Source organism: Gymnoscopelus braueri (assembly GCF_963280865.1).
Source record: "Gymnoscopelus braueri genome assembly, chromosome: 13".
NCBI lineage: Eukaryota > Metazoa > Chordata > Actinopteri > Myctophiformes > Myctophidae > Gymnoscopelus > Gymnoscopelus braueri.
Window position 1 is genome coordinate 29096594 of NC_137615.1, and position 24762 is coordinate 29121355.

General features: G+C 43.5%; 1 protein-coding gene across 1 annotated transcript in view; it reads right to left on the minus strand.

Annotated features, from left to right (window-relative positions):
- Positions 1 to 18586, minus strand: part of caskin1 (CASK interacting protein 1) — a 143714-nt gene extending 125128 nt beyond the window's left edge. The window contains exon 1 of the mRNA XM_080447227.1: positions 18051 to 18586. Within this exon, the coding sequence (XP_080303353.1) occupies positions 18051 to 18144 (94 nt within the window). The 5' untranslated portion in view covers positions 18145 to 18586. The remainder of the gene's footprint in view (positions 1 to 18050) is intronic.
- Positions 18587 to 24762: the final 6176 nt, after the last annotated feature.

Consider the following 24762-nt stretch of genomic DNA (forward strand, 5'->3'; position numbering starts at 1 on the left):
TAGAAGGAATAAATTCTAAAACTTGATGAGATTGGAATACGTACAGAGTGATTAATCAGTGAGAGAGTGAGTGTGTGTGTGTGTGTGTGTGTGTGTGTGTGTGTGTGTGTGTGTGTGTGTGTGTGTGTGTGTGTGTGTGTGTGTGTGTGTGTGTGTGCGCGCGCGCGCACACACAAGTTTGTGTTCCTAAAACGATGTCTGCTTCCGCTTCTGAGAAGTGCGCTCGCCTTCAAGTGAGTGCATGTGTGCTCTGTGTGTGTGTCACGTGCGAGTGGAAGATGTGCGTTAAATGGTGATTTTGATGGATCACATGTCTAGAGCATGCCTTAGCGACCCGTCATTTCTCACCCCTCCCTTTTCCCCATTCTTTCAGTCTTTCAGACTTTCTACATTTCTCTCTGACTCTTTTGGAGGGGGGGCGGGGGGGGGTATTGATCAACGTCCAAATGACTGGGTTTTCCAGGCAAGAGATCACAGCGGTCCATAGCACAGAAGGGGGACTGGCAGCACACATAAGGGATGTGTCATTCCAAAACACACACTATAACGCTGAATGGACAGGGCACTTTCTCATTTACAGCAACACAGGGAGTCACAGGGGGGCTAAAAGAAGGGATAGATGATAGGACCTGTGGAGTGGAGGGGAAAAAACAGTCTCCTACTGTTGGCCACTGAATGGCCCGACTTCGGAAAGGAAAACAATGTGAAAGGAAATGAGAGAAGGGTTTAATCCATTAAGACCGGGAACGCACCTGTGTCATTTTTTGATTTCTTTGGGCTATTTTGAAAAAATCGTGAATTTGTTTGCAATTCTTTGAATATATATATATTTTTTTAAATATGTTTTCAAGCGAACATTTGTAACTCAAATCTTTGCATCTGGGGATTCTACAAATGTCTTCTAAATCCTAACAGTTTTCTGAAAAACGTATGTTACTATAATATCAGTGGTTCTCAAACTTGTCAAGGACCTCCAAAAGTATATGTATTTGGCCGCGGACCCCCCATCTGAAGATATTTAGTTCCAGGGACCCCCAAAAGCAAAGATTTGAGTTAAAAATGTTTGCTTTTAAAAAAATATATATAAATTTCCACGATTTTTCAAGAATAGCAGATCTACAAGCTCATAGCGCGGCACTTGGTGCCGCGCTATGAGCTTGTATATCTGCTATTTTTTAACAACCAAAGTATGAAATAATGGTTAAAGTGGTCACACAGACGCGTTCCCGGTTTAAATGGGTTAAGAGAAGGTGAAAGGAGAAAAAAACGGGGAACACACTTGAATGTTCGGTGCCTTCTTGATGGCGGCAGAGCACTCGTCACTCTCTTCACTCGTTGGGTTTTCCCTGGATGGCAGTAGGACTCAGCTCAGCTGTGTCTCCTCCAACAACCTTTCAGACACACACCTTGCTTTCTAACAAGTCAAGCTACAGTACACAGCTGGCCCAGATTTTGGGGGGAGCGTGACCCAGATATGTTCCCCCGGAAAAAGAAAAAAAACTGAAGGAGAGGCTTCCTCACTTCATTCCGAAAGTCTTCCCTCGGAAAAACTGCGGGGGACCGACGAGGGAGGCTGCACAAGGGAGCGATTCAAAGATGAATGAGTTTGAAGTTGAATTGAAGGGCAGACCCTCATTAGAGAGCCAGGTCGTGGCTTTTAAATAAAAATGCTGATGCTCCACTGGAACTTTTCACATTGTGTAGCATGCCCTGGTTTCAAACAACGTGGTATAACTTACACAGTATGCATTTATCCTCTCGTTGCTTCATTAGTAATGTCACTAGAATAAGGCCAAATGAGTTATCTCCCCTATCACACACACTACAATTAATGTGCACCAGAGGAGAGCATTTAACCCTAAATTGCTCCATTACAGTAAAACGGTTCAGTGGCCTACAGAGGACTGTGCCAATGTATTTTTATTGCAGTCCGTATGATTAAGGTTAGGGTAAGGTTGGTTCCGAGTGAAAACGTTGTACAGCCAGCTTGGCTTGACCACGTGCCATGGTCCACATTTTAACCACTTAAAACACTACATAATGTGTTGACCAGGGTCCCGGGCTCCATATTAGGTCCCCTCCTGTTTTCGCTGTAAACTAAATATCTTCACCTAACAAAAGCTATCAGGAATAGCCAATCTACAAGCTACACTGTGTCACTTTGTGATGCGTTGTGAGCTTGTAGATTTGCTGTTTTTGCTGAATATTCTCCCCAGAATAGGGATGCTTCGTACCATATCATGCAGATTGAGATACAGTATTCTATGAATTTGCCTTGAGAGTAGGCTCACTGGACTTGTACTTGGGAGCAGCAAGGTGTGAATGAGGATAACTGTGAACCAGGGCAGTGATGAAAAAGACGATGCACGCTCAGCAAAAACCCTTCCCTAGATAAATAAAGGTTAAAAAAGAGGTGACGGTATGAAGAAAAGGTCAGTGTATACCTAACCAGAGATAGCCAATATGACTTTTGTGGAACAATTGTCTTCACTCCACATATCTAGAAACTTCCTTAATAATTATTACACATGCCATCAGTGTCCTTGTGAGTTTTACTTGACTATATTCACTAAAAGTACTTCTAATCACACCAGTTTGGAATATATATCTATCTCTCACAGTTGAGTATTACACAGTAAAATCTTGTTCATTTATCCATTGATAAATCAGTGTAACAAATGGAACCTTCCGGCTCCATTTGTAAAGTTAAATTAACTCTGAGGATTTTACTTTGTAGTGTTTACATCAGATGTTTAATAGATGTGTATAACCTAGGAGTAAGAACCTTGCGCACAACACCTTCAAGCGCCTTAAACAGTCTGTTCTCTTTTTAAATGCACACATTTTCACATTTTATATATTTTTTTATCTACAAGCTCATAGCGCTGCAATTTATCATCAATGCCGCTACTATGTCTGAGGAACCAGAACAAAAAGATATTGTGGTTTTACCTGTACCTGTAAAACAAGACGTAAAGAACACCTCGACCCTTGAACCATGACCCACTTTTCACATTCAATGCGGTGACAGTGAGGCTCTACATGGAGGAGGAATTGATTAGAAAAAGCTGCAGCGTGCTGCTAATTCAGGACAGCGACACACTTCTACGGCAGCGAGCTGTGTGTGAAGCTCTCTCTCCTTCAACAGGGGGTGAACAGGGGCAGAGAGGAGAGAGAAAGATTTCACGGTGCTGGGTTTTATGAGGTGGAACGCATCCAATCCAGCTAAACACAAAGCAGACGGGAGGAGGAGGCAGAAAGAGAGAGGGGAACGCTGAAAGACATGCAAAGAAAGAGGAAAGGGGGTGAGACAGCCTAAACGACAGAGACAGATGAATATAGATACATGTAGACAGATAGACAGATAGATAGATAGATAGATAGATAGATAGATAGATAGATAGATAGATAGATAGATAGATAGATAGATAGATAGATAGATAGATAGATAGATAGATAGATAGATAGATAGACTGTAGATAGAGAAAGAGAGACTTGATAATAAATGAGAGACAGAAAGAGAGGCGGGCAGACAGTGCGCCAGAGGGCGAAGAAAATTCCATCTGTATCAAAATATGATTTGATGCCTTTCAGTCTAAGGGTGTAACTTTGAACAGAGGGAGGAGAGCTGGGTGAGTTATTGCTGTGCCTGATACTGATGCCTGCTCTCTCTGGCTCTCTCTCTCTCTCTCTCACACACACACACACACACACACACACACACACACACACACACACACACACACATGCATCGCGCACACACGTCACGCACACACGTCGCGCACACACGTCGCGCACACACGTCGCGCACACATGCACGTGCACACATGCACGTGCACACATGCACACACATTAGAGGGTCAGGTGTCCTAAGTTGCTCACATGTGGGAAGGGTTCCAGCCCCAAACATCTGCTCAGCTACTGGAACACACATGTAGCATGTACTGTCACACACACACACACACACACACACACACACACACACACACACAGACACACACACACACACACACACACACACACACACACACACACACACACACACACACACACACACACACACACACACACACACACGCCCAGACTGAACATCTGGGCCATCAGCCAACCTTTCATGCTCTCTGGTCATCCACTCACTCACGGACCGGGGCACACACTCGGTCACACACGTACACGTACACGTACACACACACACACACACACACACACACAAGCATGAACGCACGCACACACACACACATACACACAATGTATGAGGAGATGATAGAGATATATAGAGTGAGGACAGATGGCGGTGTGTGCTACTACATAATACAGTAGCACTGGTTTGAGGTTATAGCACACACACACACACACACACACCAGTGTAAATGTGTCTGGTCCCCAGAGGAGGGCAGAGCCTGCTCCCCTGAGGTGGGGGAACCACATGATAGAGGTGTAACTCTAGAATGTCATTGCTGCCATTGTTGAGCTGTCACAGTTTGACAAAGCAAGACACAGCTCTGGTAGGAAAAGAAACAGCCAGAATCCCATTTCAGCGCGGGGTCTCCTGACACGGCTCAGCGGCAACAATATGTAACAATTGGGGAGTTCAGATGTTTTGGCAGATAACTGTGTCACCTAGAAAAAATAAAGTGTTTCACATCGTTGCTGTGGTATTATTTTAAAAAACGATGCGCTACTTTTGTGCGACACTCTTGTACGATGAAGTAGGGCATTAACCCATTAAAACCTGAGGCTAATTCTACAAAATGCATTCTAAATCCTAACAGGTTTTGGAAAGAAAACCTATGTTGCTATATCAGTGGTTCTCAAACTTTTTCATGTCAAGGACCCCCAAAATGATATGGATTTGGCCGCGGACCCCCATCTCAAAATAATTTGTTCCAGGGACCCCCCGGAAGCAAAGATTTGAGTTAAAAATGTTCGGTTTGAAAATATATATATTCAAAGATTTGCACAAATTATCAAGATTTTTCAAAAATAGCAGATCTACAAGCTCGTAGCGCGGCACTCGGTGCCGCGCTACGAGCTTGTATATCTGCTATTTTTGAATAGCCAAAGAAATAAAAAAATGACACAGATGCGTTCCCGGTCTTAATTGGCTAATGTACAAAGAAATATGAAATATAGAGATACAAGGTTTCTGCCCCGATAGCAACGATGCAACAATTGTAACACAGACGCTTGGCAGATAACTGTGTCACCTACAAAAATGTGTGTTCGTATCCTTTTTCCACTGAGCCCCAGCAGTCTGCTTGCATGGCGGGCTGCACTCAAGCTAGCCACACCGTTTCTCCTGCCAAGGTCAAATCCAGTTCATTTTACACTCTATTCATTCAATCTATTAGGCACCGACTCTCTTCCAGATCTACTTACGAGCGCAATGCCGTTCTAAACTGAGCTTCAGTTCCTGGAGCTTCATTCATGTATATAAAATCTATGTGTGATATAGCCCCCCCCCCCCCCACCACTACATTCCAATACTAAATGTTTTCATCAGGCTTGATCCCAGGTAGAGACCAAATATGATTTTAATCATTTTAATTCCAAAGTGGCAATCATATAATTATTATACTTTTATTATTATTATTGACAATTGCTTTTAACTGGCACTTCTAATTCTATTGCTGTATATTGTTGTTTCATGTTGTTACTATTACTTGGTTGTTTTTATTACTTGTTTTGACATGTCTGTAAAGCACTTTGGAACATTGCTTAGAAAAGCGCTATACAAATAAATTCATTATCATTATCATAATCATGTATGTGACAATTTAGCCGGAGGACGGCACTAAACGCAAGGTCATGAGGTCACTAAAACAGTTAGGGTTCATCCTCTGAGGAGCACGGGTGTCCTCAGCAGGTTTCATGGCAATTCACTCGTTACATTTGGAGCTATATCTTGTGTAAAGTGGTGTTTTGGCCTAAGGGTGTGGCACCAGAGTAAAATGCCATGCACAGCAAATTCCATGGCCAGTGGTTTTCGAGGGATATCTTGTTTGGAAGTGAAGTACTGGACGACGTACAGATGGACTGACAGACTGACTGATCACCATTGTCATCCACAGCTCTGCGCAGCTAGCCTGGCTAAAAACCTTGCCATAGGCGATGCTAAACTGCATCCACCACACTATGTTAGTGTAGGTTTATCTGGCCAAGCCCTTAGAAATGCTGCATTCCCTGCTTTTATTGGCTGTTCACACACTCACTTTCCAATGTTATGAATTCAGTGAGAGAGCGAATGAGTGGAAAAATCCTGTGAAGCACTGCAGAAGCACAGCTTCAGTAACACCTCCGCATGCACACACACCTACACAGGGATTCATTGTAAGAGTTACATAAGGTCCCAAATGCAACTGCTCAGCTATTGCTTTCCATCTCTTCCAAACAGTCTCTCTCTCTCTCTCTCTCTCTCTCTCTCTCTCTCTCTCTCTCTCTCTTTCTCTCTCTCTCTCTCTCTCTCTCTCTCTCTCTGTGTTATTAAACTGTCCACGTATGCCAGAAAAAAGCACAGTCTGTGTGTGTGTGTGTGTGTGTGTGTGTGTGTGTGTGTGTGTGTGTGTGTGTGTGTGTGTGTGTGTGTGTGTGTGTGTGTGTGTGTGTGTGTGTGTGTGTGTGTGTGTGTGTGTGTGTGTGTGTGTGAGACACCATGTGACCATTCTGTCCTGTGTCAACCTCCGTTGCCTTCCAACTCAGTACTCACGGCTACTACTAAAGTGGAATAAACACACAGACACACACTTGGGACCATGTGAGTATGTACGCACATGCACAGTCACACGCACACACGCACACAGTTGCAAAGTTGCACGTGTCCGCATAAGCTGAGAGATGCTGACAGTCTGTACCGATCCGTGCCAGGTGTAGGACAACATGATGGTAGAAGGGGACTGTGTGTGTGTGTGTGTGTGTGTGTGTGTGTGTGTGTGTGTGTGTGTGTGTGTGTGTGTGTGTGTGTGTGTGTGTGTGTGTGTGTGTGTGTGTGTGTGTGTGTGTGTGTGTGTGTGTGTGTGTGTGTGTGTGTGTGTGTGTGTGTGTGTGTGTATATCTGCGCTTATAGTTCCACCCCTGTGAACGGGTGCTGATTCTATCTGGGTGGTCTTCACATCCATCCAGACTAAAGTACTTAACCACTGATACTCTCTCTTGTATATAGAGTAGAATAGAATATAATCTCTTCTGGATGAGGCAGCCAGCAGAACAGAATAGAATGAAATAGAACATCAACACTCTCATTGGTCATCTGCCGCATGTTCTCCTGAAATGACTCGCCTACGCACACGTCTCTCATTTGGTCCTTCATCTCTCTTTTCTTGCTCTCTCCCCTGTTCCCCTCTTCCCTGCCTTCCAGGCTTCCACTCTTTATCTTCTCACTCTTACTCCTCTCCTCACTTCTTCTCTCCTCTCCTCTTCTCTCACTTTCCCTCCATCTTCTCTCCTCCCTCCTCCTCATCTTTCCTTGTGCGTGTGCGCGCGTGTTTGTGTATCAATCAACATAGTAAACTATCAGAGTATGTGACATTGACAATGAGGTGAAAATGACACCCATCAAGAATCCCTCTGTTCCATCACACTGTTCTTTTTCACCATTCTCTGTCTTTCATCATCACCCCGCCCCCCTCCCCCCATCAAACAACATCTTACCTTCCATATAATTCTCTCTCTTTCTCTCATTCTGTCTGCTCTTGTCGCTCCCCGTTTTCCTCATAGCAAAATCTCTCTCTCTCTCTCTCTCCATCTGTTCTGTAATTCAATCAGGGAGGCAGTCAGCAGCAGAAGAAGTGAGTGATGATGGTTTGGAGCGAATGCAGGAAACACAGCCAGCCAATACTGGTCTCTCAGTACCTTCACCACTAATCCATTCTGGGCCAGGCTAGACGGGAATGATGGGCAAAATCCATCCATGCTTCAGTCCCTTCAGCCCCACCGTGTAATCAGTGAGTGATCATAATACCATTATAGAGACAGAGATGATAATCGCCCCATTTTTTTTAAATTAATGTTACAAAGTGCAACTTCTCTCTCCTGATTGGATCAAATAGGTATCCGGACCTGAAAATGCATTTTCTGCGGAGCTGGAGAGACATGGAGACTATACTGTTACTGAAAAAACATTCTACATCAATGAGTACTATCAGAATATGGAGCTATTTAACACTTATTTGAACAAAGATTCATTTTGCTTTGACCTGAGTCAGATATTACTTAGTAAGTCAAATACCAAGGGGGTCCTCGTGTTTTCCCTATCAACAGCTGCATTCAGCTGGATCAGTAGCTGTTATCCTCAATCATCTCAACAATCATTCAATTAATCCACTCCATTATATAATGTAATCTGACAATTGAGCCAAGAAAAGTGAGCTGGATTCAATTACCACAGAATAGAACAATCTAAAATATGCAGTGTAATTGTGTAATCTTCAAATGTTATCTTTTGCACAGATTTAAAAAGAAAATAATAATATTTACTGTAGTTAGGCCTGTCACAATTATTACATAATCGCCTAATTGATTATGCAATTATTTTGCATAATCGTCATAATCGTTTCCATGTTGAAATTAGTTTTCAAACATTTTCAAAACAGAAAAGCAGAAATAGCAGATCTTCATCAGCTAACTCCGCTATTTTTACATAATAAAATTATCAAATGTGTCAGTAATTTCTTTGTATATTTAAGTTATTTGTCATATCTGCCCTGTGCATACTTGTGAGTATGAAGCTTAACAACCAAACAGAAATTAAAATTGTATTCATGTTCCAATGCTCAATGCTCAATTTGTTGGTGACAGTCCTAACTGTTGTGTATATAAAACTAAAGTCTGACCTAGCCATCTGCACTTAGACCTATTAGCATAAATTAAGATATGCAGTATGCATATACCCACGTTAGGCTCTGACATATCGCTCTATCATAGATACCTGCCTCCTTAATCCATTAAGACCGGGAAAGCATCTGTGTCATTTTAAGATTTATTTGGCTATACAAAAGATAGCAGATCTACAAGCTCATAGCGCGGCACCGAGTGCTATGAGCTTGTAGCTCTGCAATTTTTTGGAATCGTGAAAATGTGTGCAAATCTTTGAATATATATATAATTTTTTTTTACCCAAATCTTTGCTTCTGGGGGTCCCTGGAACAAAATATTTTGAGATGAGAAGTCCACAGACAAATACATATCATTTTGGGTGGTCCTTGACATGAAAAAAGAAGAACCTGTTAGGATTTAGAAGACATTTGTAGAATCCACTAGAAGCAAAGATTTGAGTTAAAAATGTTTGCTTTAAAAAACATATATATTCAAAGATTTGCACAAATGTTCACGATAAAAACAAAATTAAATAGCAGATCTACAAGCTCGCAGCGCGGCACTCGGTGCCGCGCTGTGAGCTTGTATATCTGCTATTTTTGAATAGCCAAAGAAATCTTAAAATGTGACACACGGATGCGTTCCCGGTCTTAAAGGGTTAATATTCCAGTAACACAACCCAGCGTACCAGAATGACACGTGCAGCTGACTCAGCCATCCTGGACGTATACATCATCTTCAATATATCATTCTGACAGACCCAGATGGAACTTTAAGAATTCGGGGCTCTGGCACACAGCCGTGGCAACTTGGCTGTCAATTTCCCAACCATTTCCATCGTCCCTCATTATCCCCGCCAGGAGGCCGAAGGCGGAGGATTACGTTTTCACCCAGTGTGAGTCTGTCTGTCTGTCCGTCTGTCTGGCCTATATAACTCTTGAACCGTAAGGCGTACTATAAAAAAAAATCTCTTGGATCATGACGCAACTTACTTACTTATCCTCCACCATTTTACTTACTTAAAGGGATAGTTCACCTCAAAAAATACGTATTTTCTATCTATTACACACCCCATGAAGCCTTGAATTTGTGTTTGTTTGTTTTTTTTGTCGCATTCCTGAGCCAATAATTTGATCAGCGGCGGAAAGATGATAATGTCTCCGGTAGGAGACTCAAAGTTGACACTTTGAGTCTCTTACCGGAGCCACCGCTGGTCATCAAAAAATTAGGAATGTGACAAAAACTAAAAAATCTCCATGAATTCAAGTCTCCATGGGCTGTGTAATCGATAGAAAAAAAGTCATTTTGGGGGTGAACTATCCCTTTAAGTAAAATACATTTTTACTTCTCCCATCACTGCGCACAATACCTATGCCAAGCCGAAATGAGCAAAACTAGCAGGAAATTAAATAAACATGTTTTCTCTTGCACAGGATGCAGTCTTGCCGTATTTATATACTGTCTTCAATAGAACATACTGGAGACTAACCGGGAATGAAATACCAGCCATACAATATCATATGGCTATACTTAATAGCCTATAGCTTACTGATAACAGGACAGCAGGAAGGAACAGCTGCACTCCATCATGATTACAAGATAACAAACAGCGTACTACACAGTAAAAGCCTCCCGTGTTAATTTAACTCAAGAGTGTACAAATGGATAAATTAACATAGAGGATTTTTACAGTGCAGCAAGAATCTCCAGGCTGAGTCTAACATATGTCTGTGCCTTTAAGTTTGCATGCTGTTACAGCAGTCAGTGTGCCTTCACAAAACTAGCCTTACACAATACTGCATAATAATATGACAGAAATACGGGCTGAATACTGTCATAGTGCTGCAGAATATCGGAGAGATGTCACATCTTGAATAAAACACAGCAACCAACGCACGCCATCTGTCATTTAGGTGAGAACTGCTAACCTTGCTATAGAACAGCCAAAAATGGCATGATGATCTAAGTCTAACCATACATTACGCTGCCTATATTCTGATTTTAACATGGCTAAATGGATAAATACACAGAATCACTTCAGAAACACTGCTGAAGATCATAATATACATTGCAAAATAAATAAAATGCAATAAAGTACAAAAGAAAAGGTTAAAGTTGCAACTTGATCCCTTCAGCAGACGTAATGCCAACGCAGGTGCCCCGGGGAAGTAGGTATACCACCCAAACATATTGGTAATAATAAACTATTTAAGAGATCAAGTTGCTGCCCTGAAACATTTCTTTTCTATTGTCATTTAATAATAATACTGTCATAACAGTACTCTAATGACACAAACAACTGCTACTGTAGCTCCACTCTGGCATATCGGAGATGGCTTCTGACAAACACTCTCCAGCCATAGGTAGGCTACTGTATATGCTCTAATGGTAGTCTACTATACAATAATCCCCAGAAGACTCAATAATGTACAATTATGATGTAGTAGGTGACACAATTTTATTTAAAGCTCAGTACAGAGAGTTGATATTTGTGGTTACAGCAACACACCACACCGTGCTAGCAAGATGTCCATACCCGTACGGCGTACTGTGTCGCGCTGCGAGACGTTGTGTGAGCTACAGTAGTTGATTGGCTATTTTTGGCGAAGAGATTTGGGTGGTGTGGAGGGAAAAAGGAGGGGGCCTAGTATAGACCCCTGACTAACTCTGGTCAACGAAATATATAAGTGGTTATTTTAAGACGGAAGATTTTACTGTGTATATACTGTATATCTTTGCTGTCTTGCAGAAACCTTGTATCTCCATATTTCAACTTTTTATGTTTTATGTTATCACTTAATGCCCTACCTCGTCGTACAAGAGTGTCAAGCAAATATAGGCAATCTACAAGCTCACGACGCGTCGCGTCGTGAGCTTGTGAATCGGCTATTTTCACTATTTCTGAAAAGTTTCGTTCCATTTCCTGAAAAGTAACGGTATTGGACATTATGAGGTTTCCACTCGATAGCGACGATATTCACAGACACTGTATGTGACGGACACGACGCAGCAAACAATATTGTGACTGTCAGAGTGAGAGTCTCTCACTGCATGCCTGCTCCTTTGTGAATGTGCACTGATGCACAAGCAATCATCTGCTCAGCTCACACATCTACACACTGAGAGGGAGAGAGGGACAGAAAGAGAGGGAGTAAAAGAAAAAGAGAGGGAGTAGAGAAAGAGAAAGTAAAGAGATAGAAAGAAAGAAAGAAAGAAAGAAAGAAAGAAAGAAAGAAAGAAAGAAAGAAAGAAAGAGTGATAGTTAGGTCAAATGGTGTGCGTGTGACAAACAGGAGGAGGGAGAGGAGGGAGGGAGAGAGAGAGAGAGAGAGAGAGAGAGAGAGAGAGAGAGAGAGAGAGAGAGAGAGAGAGAGAGAGAGGTAATGGAATCTTGATGAGTGTGTCTTTCCTGATTTCAAGTATTCAATCAATCATTTAAAGCACAATTACACTATTTGTTTGAGATGTGTAGATACCATGGCATATGAAAAAAGGAGTAGGATATGCACATCCCCAAAGTCTCTTTAAACACGGTGCTGTACCCAAGAACCCTTTTTCTTCAGATACCATGGCATGCCACTATGTAACTCTAAGAGTACAGTGTATCTTCAGTAGTTGCACTGTTGATTAGACATTTACTATTCAAAATAGCCTCCTCGTTGACTTACATTGCATGGTGAAACAGGTCTCAAAGTAATAATGTTTTCCATGGGTGAGCTAAGTGATAAAAGAGAGCTGAATGACTGTGATGAATTTGTGCTGATTGGTCACCTGCCATATTTTCCCTGTTATGGTAACAGGATAGGTGGGCACCAAGGACGAGTGGGCATCTCGGTGTGGCACAATCTGTGCAGCTACATTCCCTGTGCTGAACCACACCGTGAGTGAACTTCCTGCTTAATCCATTAAGACCTGAGATACGGTTCTACAACATGTCTTCTAAATCCTAACATTTTTCTGAAAAACGTATGTTTCTATGTCAGTGGTTCTCAAAAATGTCAAGGACCCCCAAAATGATATGTATTTGGCCGCGGACCCCTATCTCAAGATATTTTGTTCCAGGGACCCCCAGAAGCAAACATTTGAGTTACAAATATTGCTTAAAAATATATATATATAAAATAGCACATCTACAAGTTCATAGAGTCTCCGTGCCACGCTATGAGTTTGTAGATCTGCTATTTTTGAATAGCCAAAAAAATCTAAAATGACACCGATGCTTTCCCGGTCTTTGGATTATGGAACCACTGGAGTTTATCCCGGCTCATAGGAACCGAAACCCAGAACAGAAAACTTGGACCTTTCATGGTCCACAGAATGGCTGCATACCAACAACGGTGAGGCACACCAGCAACAGACCTTCCATGTTCTGAGCCAAACTCTCTCCCCACACTGTTGGGGAATCCCATTCCCAGCAGGACTATACCATTTTGTTCGCCCGGGGTACTTCCCCTGATGTTTAAATGCTCTTTTCTAATTGGGTGGGGGGCACAACCAAACATCAATGGTCAACTAAACTAACATTGATGGCCACAATCACCACTATATCCACCACACCAACACTGAAACAGCACATCGGCAAACAAACACACACCTCATGCCACACTCACACCCTGTGTCACACATACACACACACGCGACCCCCCCATGGAGTACCATCTGCAGCAGAAAGGTTGAGTGACAGCAAACTGACGATGGCTCTCCAGATGGTGCCAGATGTGTCCACATGCGTGCGTGATCTATGTGTTGTGTGTGGTGCATGTACTAGGTGTTGCTATGCTAAGTGCAAGTGTGTGCGTGCGTGCGTGCGTGCGTGCGTGCGTGCGTGTGCGTGTGCGTGTGTGTGTGCGTGTGCGTGTGCGCGTGTGTGTACACGTCTGTGATGCAGGTGAGTATGTGCAGACTGTCTGTCTGGCTTGAGTAGGAGTAAATGACTTACAGCCGTGCACAATCTTTTCCAGACCCACTACACACACACACGCGCACAAGCACGCGTGTGCGCACACACACACACACACACACACACACACACACACACACACACACACACACACACACACACACACACACACACACACACACACACACACACACACACACACACACACACACACACTCACACACACACAGCCATCGTATGATCTGTGTGTTTAGGGCCAGATGACAAACAGCCCAGTGTTAACATCACCCGAGTGTTAAGAGTCCCCTGCTGTTTGTGTCGAGCTCCTCTCTCTGTCATTACTGTCGCTGTGTTTCTGTCTGTGTCTGAGTCCACCTGACACACTGTAACATTTTTGCCCACAGGTCACCTCTGACTGACATAACATTAGAAGCCCACAGGCTACCTCTGACAAGTTAATTTGTCTGGAATAAATTAATGTTATAATCCGATACGATCCATTGACAAATCTAGCCTGAAACACGTACTGTAAATGACTGTGGCCACACTTTGAGCAACATGCAAGCATGTGTCATGTGATAACAACAGTAGCCCATGTGATAACAACAGTAGCCCATGTGATAACAACAGTAGCCACTCAGTGCTACAGAGCAATGTTAAGCAAAGAGCATCGATTTTATTATCTGCTCAGTAGTTGAGCAGATAGAGGGATTTAAAAAAGAGTTTTCGATTGGTATCAGGCAGGCATCCGCTGATATCAGTAAACACAAAAGAAAATCAATATTCCAGCATATTCCATATGACAAAGCGAACCTGGTGAAGCAACATGAAAACGCGTAGTTCTCTTCTTCATGTTTTTTATGTAATCTGTTAATGAAATAGTGTAAATTCTAGCATCATGGTGGTGGGCGTTGTAACATTGACTTTTTTCTTTTTTTTACTGTAGTTTACCCTGCAGCAGCTGGCACCCAGGAGAGAAGCACTGCTATGTGCAGGGTATCTTCTTCACGTCGTTTTTTTGTTGTAGTATTGGTATTGGTAATGCTAAAGTGGCACCGTGCCATCCCTGGAGTGAAGACACTGCCAGAATTTAATCTTAGGCCAGCAGGGACACGAAAACAGGGCTCCTAACTTTAACAAAGCTTTTCAGCGGTTTGGCTAGGTCCCAAGGTCATGAAGCCCTGTCTGTGTGTGTGTGTGTGTGTGTGTGTGTGTGTGTGTGTGTGTGTGTGTGTGTGTGTGTGTGTGTGTGTGTGTGTGTGTGTGTGTGTGTGTGTGTGTGTGTGTGTGTGTGTGTGTGTGTGTGTGTGTGTGTGCGTGCGTGTGCGTGTGTAATTTAGAAGGAGGGGTCGTTGCAATTAACAAGAAACCAAGCACGTAATTCGTGATGAGCTGCGAACCAGCTCTCAGTTTGCACTTGACATTTTAGGACCAACCAACCGAGTCGCCGACCCACCCAGTGGCTTATAATAGAATAATAGCTGCGTGACCGCAACTAATAAATCAAAAAGGAAACAGCACTGGCAGCACTGGAAGGACAGAATTCCACAGGAAATACCACAGGGGCACACAGAGAGAGGGAGACGGAGGGAGAATGAGTGACAGTGCAGTGTAGCTGCTGCCCTGCCCCTGTATTCAAAGCCATTATGTGGTAGTACATGGTTGTCCCTGGCAGGGAAGGGATAATCATGGCTTACACTGGGGCAAGCTCCCAGATGGAACCAGAAAGCTCTCTGCTGTGCCAACGAATGCAGTGCTGATGACTGATTATGTGATTATTAGGCAGTGATGACTGTTTGGTGTCAGGTATATGATTGATTATCCTGGTTGACTGGCCGAAATGCACACCACTGTAGTACTCTACTACGGACGGAGTGCTTGGTAAAGACCCTTAGACCCCCTATAATGATACCTACTGTACCTGTATGGAATGCATTCTACTGGAGCATGTGCTCCACTATAGTCTACGCAGACTTTCTTTTAGTGCCAGTCTATATTTATGGCAACTCACCTCAGTTTAAGCTCCTATCTCTAAGTCTTGTATTTGTCTTTTCCAGCAGGGTTGTGTTTGTATTGTTTTACTGAACTGTTGCCTACATACTGACCTATTGTCTATCTACAGCTATATGCACTCTTTTAGCCGCTGATTAGCTGTTAGTAGTATTTACTGTACTAAATACTTGTCTTATTATGCTGTCTGTCTTTACAGTGTATTGTATGTATAGGACATTTCAGGGTTTTGTGGAGTTGGCCCATACAGTGCTGCACTTTGCCGTAGTTTAGACTTTTCCATTACTGTAGCAAGTCAACAAATTGGCAAAGTGAAGAAGTAAAGGTTAAATCTGGGCAGTGATTAGCATACTGGTGAAATCAAAGTGCAGAGAAATACTAGCCAGAGATGGCATGGTGGCCATGGAGAGAGTGTGTTTGTTCCGAGCTTTGTAGCTGACTGGAATATTCTCTATGTTCCATCATGCTCCCCCTGGCTCTGGTTCCCCTGCTGTATTTCTCCCCTCCGTCCTATTGTTCCATTGCCCGCTGAAAGAAAAGGAAAACACATACTGGAAGAGGAATGCTTTCAGTCCACTAGTCCATTTTAAAGCTGGAAATAAGGATTTGTTTTCAATCGACCTGCTGGTGGTGTTTAAGTGTTCAATTCAAACCATTCAGAGAGTGTCCTTTAAGCATCTCTTGTAGTCTTGACCGTGAGTCTATTCATGTAGTCGTATAAGCACAAACAGGCTAACACCAAAGGCTACAAATGGGCTCTAGAATATATTGATTAGGCCCATCGGTCTGCATAGGGAGAACACACACTATCTATCAATCTATCTCTCTCTCTCTCCCCCCCCCCCCCCCCCCTCTCTCTCTCTCTCTCTCTATCTTTAGCCAAGGGAAGAACTTGTTCCATTCCTTTACTCAATATGAAATCTTCTCTCTCTAATGCCAAGAGGAACTCATTCCATTCCAATCCAGTATTACCTCTACATTGTATCTCTCTCTATTCCATCCTCTCTCCCAACACCTTATCACTCCATTCCTCTTCTTCTCCCTCAATCCTGAGAGGCATACATTTCATTCCGTTACACCTCTCTCTCTCTCTCTCTCTCTCTCTCTCTCTCTCTCTCTCTCTCTCTCTCTGTCTCTCTCTCTCTCTCTCTCTCACACACACACACACACACACACACACACACACACACACACACACACACACACACACACACACACACACACACACACACACACACACACACACACACACACACACTGGGAGTGGGCCGTAGATGCTGTAGTAGCACTACATTGCCTGCAGAGAATAAACACTCATAGAATGGAAGGCACACTAAACAGAAAGCAGAAGGGAGCAGAGAGTGCAAAATGTAGAATACAATAGAACAGAAGACAACACATTGAATGAACATACAAAAAGCAAAGAGCATCCGCCCACCAATACACATGGGCATGTTATCTCCTATAACAGATTGTCGTGTCTAGGTAGTCTGTGTGTGTGTGTGTGTGTGTGTGTGTGTGTGTGTGTGTGTGTGTGTGTGTGTGTGTGTGTCCTCCTGAGTGTCTGTGAGTATGTGTGTGTGTGTGGGGGAGGGGAGGGGAGGGGGGGGGTGACATTGAAGGTGACGTTGAACCTTGACAGTCCGAAGGCCACGGGTGTCACTGCCTGTCATCTGTCTATCTCACACCCTCTTTCTCTCTCTCTCTCTCTCTCTCTCTCTCTCTCTCTCTCTGCTGCAGTGCGCTGGGATGGGGTCTCGCAACGGACCATCACTCTCCGATCACTCCACTGATGCACCCTGATACACCCCGGTGCATGCCCCCCCACCCTCGCCTTCCTCACTGGAATACTCTACCCAACCCAACCCACTCACAGACACACACACACACACACACACACACACACACACACACACACACACACACACACACACACACAGTTACATGTAAAACATGCACGCACAGATAAACACGCACACACGGTGCACACTCACACAATCAGCAGGTCCAGTTGTTAGTTGTCAGTCAGGGCAACCTGCAACCTGCATGCGAAACTGAACCTCTGATCAACTGGCGTCTTATAATCGAACTATTTGTAACCAATGGGGTTCACGACCACTCCCAGCACTGGGGAGCGATTCAGAATGTTATAGAACAAAATTGAATAGAATAGAAACTCAGTTGTTTTCCCCCCCTGACAATGGTATACGCCGGCCAGGCAACAGCACCAGTGTCAATGGAATATAATAGAATGGAATAGAATAGAATAGAATAGCATAGGAATAGTTCCTCATTCCGAAGCACACAGAGAATGTTGTTCCAGCCTTACTTGCTTTCCCGGGCCGGGGCCTCTGCAGCAGCTTCTGCACGGTGAGCAGGTCCTCGGTCTTGACCGCCTGCAGCAGTTCCTGGTCCTTCCCCATCTTCCTCCACTGAGCAGCAGCACCGCTCTATTCCAGCAGCATCCTCCTCCTCCAGAGACCAGCCTCACACCCCCGGGGAGGTGCGTCTAACCAGCGGCCACTCCGGCCAGCACCGCCCGACCAAACAGACGCTCCCTCCCTTAAAAAACCCAGACTAGACTAACAGACCAGACCCCTACGGCTCCAGCATATGGGGTGAGAGAGGGAGAGAGGGAGAGAGAGAGAGAGAGAGAGAGAGAGAGAGAGAGAGAGAGAGAGAGAGACGCGGGGGGAGGGATGCTCTCGTCTTCTTCCACCGCTGAACGTGGTTCTATAGTTTCTACTGAAATGATGGGTGAAGTAACGTTTAACGACTCTTCTGAATCCAGCTACCGAGACCTGATGATGGGGTCGGTCGTGTCGCTGCAGCTTCCCCCTGGCAGCGGGTGTCTGAACGATGGCAACGGACAGGTCTCTCTCGTTTCCACGGTTTCCTCGCTCCTCATCTGGCAGCACGCAGCAGCCACGCACTAAAAAAAAAAAAAACGTTTGACGTTTGGAGGTTCGTCGGTAGCAGCGCCCCCGTCCCCCTCCCCTCGCGTCCCTCTCGCAGCTGTTTCCAACAAAACCCTTAATTATTCTTGTAAAATGTAAAATAACACCGCCGAGAACGACTGAGCTATTTCTAACCGACTGAAGAAAGAGATGAACAACGTCAGACGCACGGTAGCAGCGGCTACTAAATAAATGCACGTTCTGTTCACTCTGACGGCCTCTAATCACGGCGGGATAACCGCAGCCGTTGATGACAATTAAGCGTATAGCCTATAAAACGGCACAAATATAAATGTATGTGCGTTTAAAGACGGCCGTTCCTCCGCTGCTCCCGTGCGATGTGTCGTAAACACAATCCAGCGATGATGCTGCTGCTGCTGCTGCTGCTGCTGCAGCCATCATCTCTCCGCGTGCGCTCGTACTGGAGCGGTTCAGCGCTCCACTGTTTGCTCCGCGTGCGGGGGGTGGGCACGCACGCGCGCCCTACAGCTGGCCAGTGGTGTAAATAAGTAACTAAGTACATCTACTCAAGTACTGTATTTAAGTACAATTTTGAGGTATTTTTGTTTACTTTACTGTAGTATTTCCAATTTGCAGTACTTTTACTTCTACCCCATTTACATCTCAGTGGCAAATATAATATTTGTATAATGGGCTGAACACCACTTCATCCCTATTTACATTTCGGCCATTTTCCAAAAGATTTCTATACATTTTATACATTTGAAAACCTGTTGAAATGGGACATTCTGCATAATGAGTAGGCCTACTTTCTACTTTTGGAACTTAAATACATTTTGATACCAATACATTTGTTCTTTTACTCAAGTACATTTTTGATTCAGGACTTTTACTTTAACAGAGTATTTCTACATTGCAGTGATACTTTTACTTAAAGTAATAAAACGTGAGTACTTTTTCCACCACTGCAGGTGGTGATGGCTCGCGCTACTAAATGGCTCGTGCTGCAACCAGAGGGGGGGCGGTCCGGGGGTTCAGTCCTAAACTAATAGTGGGTTCTCAAACAGTGTAAACATTTGTGTCAGGGATCCCCATCAGAGAGAATTTGTGTAGGCCTATTTTCATTTTTCAAAAGTATTCTAGATTTTTTTTGCCCACAAGTTGTGTCACAGGGCATTGTGAGCTTGTAGAAGAAGAGCATAAATAGGGTTAAAGTGGTTAAACTGATGTTGATGCTATATTAACTGTTTTTGCTTGGAACCCCCTCAACCTCTGCAAGTCAAACAATTCTCTCTCTCTCTCTCTCTCTTTCTCCAGTGGTTCTCAAAGTGGAGTCTGGGGAGTGGAGACCCCTGGGGGTCCTTGAGGGAGTTCCACAGTGTCCCCAGCACAATTAGGAACAGTTTAATTTCAGTCATAGAAGTTAGCCCAATGAGAGATATGTATAGAATGACTCCCTGCACTGCTGTCTCCACAGCTATAGTATGGACATTTGTAGACTGTACTACATTTTATCTAACACAAATCTTCACTTATAGGGGTCTGGCACAAAGGGCCCTATTGGAGTGGCTAAACCCACTATTTGGTAATGTTGTGCCGTTGTGCGCCCGGCCCGTCTCCTGACATGTCCATTGCAGGCGTGCTCTACCAAACAAATTTGGCATAGCGGGTGGTTTTAGAATCTGCTATGCACTTTCCCAAACGTGTGTGGGCAAGATAGCAATTTTAGGGATAATGCAACACACCAGGCACAAATAACGGAGTCGGCATAGTGTATAGCGGGTAGTGTGGCCGTAAGATACCGTTTTTAGGGACAGTGCCAGCTGCCTTGTGCGTAATTCATGGGTAGCGGGTAGTGCTATGGGGTAAGACGCCAGCCAAGATGGGGCCCTTTACTAAAATCTTTTCAAATGTTCAAACATTTTCCTTGACTGGAAACCACTACTCTACACCAATGGTTCTCAATATGGGGCCCAGATTTATAGTTAGGAAATGGACTCTTTCGGGCCTGTTCAAATGGAACCAAATTCCATTTGTACACTGACACTCACAAGCCTGATTTATACTTTGTTGTGTGCCGGTGTCGCTCACCAAAAATAGCATAACGGCTGCATTTGGTACGAGAAATCATGCACAAATAATTAAAAAGTTAAAAAAGGATTTTGTAGACTGGAATCCCAGAGATAACAATTTTATCAAAGGGAGGTCCGTGGCCAAATACATATTGCATATCAAACTGGGGGTCCCTGACAATAATAAGGTTGAGAATCAGTGCCCAAAATAATCATATTTGAACCGGGGACCCCCCAAAATAATCATATTTGAACTGGGGACCCCCTAATCATATTTGAACTGGGGACCCCACCAAAATAAGCACCCCACCCTGACAAGCACTTGGAATTGTAGGAGTTGAGGCATTACATTTAGTTTGACTCGGTTCCACAGATAAATATTGTGAAAATAGCCAATCTAAACCAGAGGCGTTGTGATCTTGTAGCTACTTCTTTCTTTTATTTGTCTCTTTCTTATATTATTTGACAATTTGGCCAATGTTTGACCAGTCTAGTTTAGAGAGATAGTAGCCTATAGAATGTTGATTACTTGTACATACATGCACATACATGCACTAGCATGCACACACACGAAAGCACACAAACACATTATGGGCATTCCACAAGTGTGGAGAGGACATTTCTTTCTTTTAAAGACCCTTTTAAATTTATAATTAGCTTTCCTTTTATAGAATTGAAGAACTTTGCTGGGTGTTTTAATTGTGGTGTATATCATTATTTATGTATTGTCTTGAATGTATGCATTGACCCGAGCAAAACTATTTTCCCTTGTGGATAATAAAGTACACCTAATCTAATCAACTTGTGATGCCGTAACGGTCTTTTTTTCATGTCATTCCTTTTCCTTATTAGGTATTAAACATTTCTTAAAATGTCTCACATTGTCACTTTACTGTCATCTGGGGACCCCCCAAAATCATGTGGGGGACCCCCCTGGGGGAACCGACCCACAGGTTGAGAACCACTGCTCTACACTACTTCACAGCGATGAAGAGGAGATAGTGTGTATCAGATCAGTAAATGTACCCCTGGTCCCCTGACATGCATCCTCCAACACTTGGCCTTGTGATCTCTCTTTTTCTGTTTTCATATCACCCTGTTTTTCATTTCCAATCGTTTCTCCTCTCTCTGTGTGTGTGTGTGTGTGTGTGTGTGTGTGTGTGTGTGTGTGTGTGTGTGTGTGTGTGTGTGTGTGTGTGTGTGTGTGTGTGTGTGTGTGTGTGTGTGTGTGTGTGTGTGTGCGCGTGCGTGCGTGCGTGCGTGCGTGCGTGTGTGTGTGTGTGTGTGTGCATGTGTGGGCGACTGGGCGATGTATAGTCCTTCGATCCTGCTCTCCACCTCCTCCACAAATCCTTACATAACAACAGAAAAATCTAGCCTATGACATTAACAATTCAATTGAAAGAGGTGCCCTTCGTTTTTCTACAACATGCATAGGTTGACCCTTCTTCTTGATTCAATTTAATTTACTGGCCAAAAAAGACCATTCTTGTATTGCCAAAGCATCCTCATAAAACACATGCACTCCATGCAGTAGCCCACAACTAAACTAAAGCCTCATTTATGTGCAATGGAGTAAATTAAGCTTTAGACTAAACAAGTGCATGATTGTGGGATTTAGTCCTAAATGCCTCTGTCTGTCTCTCTCTCTCTCTCTCTCTCTCTCTCTCTCTCTCTCTCTCTCTCTCTCTCTCTCTCTCTCTCTCGCTCTCTCTCTCTCTCTCTCTCCATTTTTCTGTGTGTCACCTATTCTCTCTCTACCTCTGGTAGCGTTGTTTATCTAGACAGTGTGTTTTAGGAGACACAGGAAGGAAGGTCCACACAGGATTCAATCAACGGCCAGACAAGGAAACAGTTAGTCGAGAAGCCACTTAGCACTGTCCATTAAACTAACAGAATGCCAGTGTGTGTGTGTGTGTGTGTGTGTGTGTGTGTGTGTGTGTGTGTGTGTGTGTGTGTGTGTGTGTGTGTGTGTGTGTGTGTGTGTGTGTGTGTGTGTGTGGGGGGGGGGGGGGGTGTGTGTGTGTGTGTGTGTGTGTGTGTGTGTGTGTGTGTGTGTGTGTGTGTGCGCGTCGGGGGAGTGCAGTGACATTCCCCACCAAATATACACTTGTGCCACTTGCTTCAGGTTAAAAGGATGAGTCAGATGTTTGCACCATCAACACACAGCAACAGTAACTGTTGAGACACACACACGCATGTGCACACGCACGCACGCACGCACGCACGCACGCACGCACGCACGCACGCACGCACGCACGCACGCACGCACGCACGCACGCACGCACGCACGCACGCACGCACGCACGCACGCACCACACACGCACACACACACACACACACACACACACACACACACACACACACACACACACACACACACACACACACACACACACACACACACACACAATGAGGGCAGTTTAAGGCAAAACAAACAGAACAGGGGGAGGTATCAGAGGAGGGCAACATTCCAGGTTTGAGTGAAGGAGTACAGGGAGGAGAGGAAGATGAAGATGAGCGAGAACAAGAATAGAAAGAAGATATCAACAGGCATGTTTAGAAAAGTAAATGATAGACCATTATAGATCCCTGTGTGGTAAATTCAGCAGCAACAGTGAACAAGGGATAGGAACAGGTCAAAGTAGAGAGATACGAAGAAATTGAAATAAAATTAATATATTTAGAGTCTCACACTGGACATCTGCATAAATCCAATCATTCCTTCTGAGTTATTAATGCTATTCTTACCTTTATCTTATCTTATCCAGTGGTGTAAAGTAACTAATTTAAAAATAGCAGATCTACAAGCTCACAATGCATTGTGACCTTGTAGATGTTTTTTATAAATTTTGAACTTGTGAAATGGGACATTCTGCACAATGAGTACTTTTACTTTTGGTACTTTTAGTATATTTTAATACCAATAATGTTGTACTTTTACTTAAGTAGGCTACATTTTGAATACGGGACTACTTGTAGCAGAGTATATCTACATAACAGATACTTTTACTTAAGTAAAATATGTGAGTACTTCTGTCACTGATCTTACCTCCAGGACCCCAAAAACATCATCATTCTGACCTTGTAATTCTTCCCTTTGACTGTTACTGGTTCCTCCCTGTGATGTTGGAAATATGGAAATAACAATAGGATAGAACTTCACAAACGAATTTCACTCACTTTTTACTTCTGTAAACCTGTGTTGCTGGGTTGAAGGTTTTTCCAGTTGTACTTTTAGATACAATACATGTCTAAACATTTAAATGTGTCTACAGCTAGACATTTGAACCCAAATAAGTAATTAAGTATATAAATGTATATAGTATTGAAACAATCTTGAATATTTATATTTATGAAATTCTGTGAATACTCAGCTTGAGAACCCACACGCCGGTGTTCTTGACACAACTATGGCAACACTGCCCCCGTGTGGCTGATTACAGGACATACACTTTTATATATTTTATTTAGTAACTATATTATAATTTTATATATTTTATCTGAGGATATTGAACTAATAATTACTAAGAAGCAGTGGTGGAAAGTAACTAAGTACATATAGCCTACTCAAGTACTGTACAAATTTGAGTTTTGAGAATGTTTACTTTACTGGAGTATTTTCAATGTTCAGTATTTACTTCTACTCCACTACATCTCAGAGGCAAATATTTTACTTTTTACTCTGTGGTGGCAAAATTCATATAACAGTCATTGTGGTATTGATAAATTGAATGTATTATGCACCAATCATCACCTGTTCTTTCTTGTCAAAGTCCTCTCCTTGACAAACTCCTTACAGACAGCCGACTCTTGCAAACCTATTTCAAACATGCCGACTAAGTGTGAGTCAACTATAGAATAAAGCCCATGTAAGGAGTGACCATCTGTTGTTACCTCGTGTGTACTTCTCCTGACAGTACTGCATAAATGGGTGTAAGACATTTATGTGGGGAGAGCTGGGGGAAGCTCTGGAGGGAGACACTAGTCTCTCTCTGCTGTGATGAGCTCTACAATAAAGTATGGAGTTTGATTCCTGACAACTGAGTCC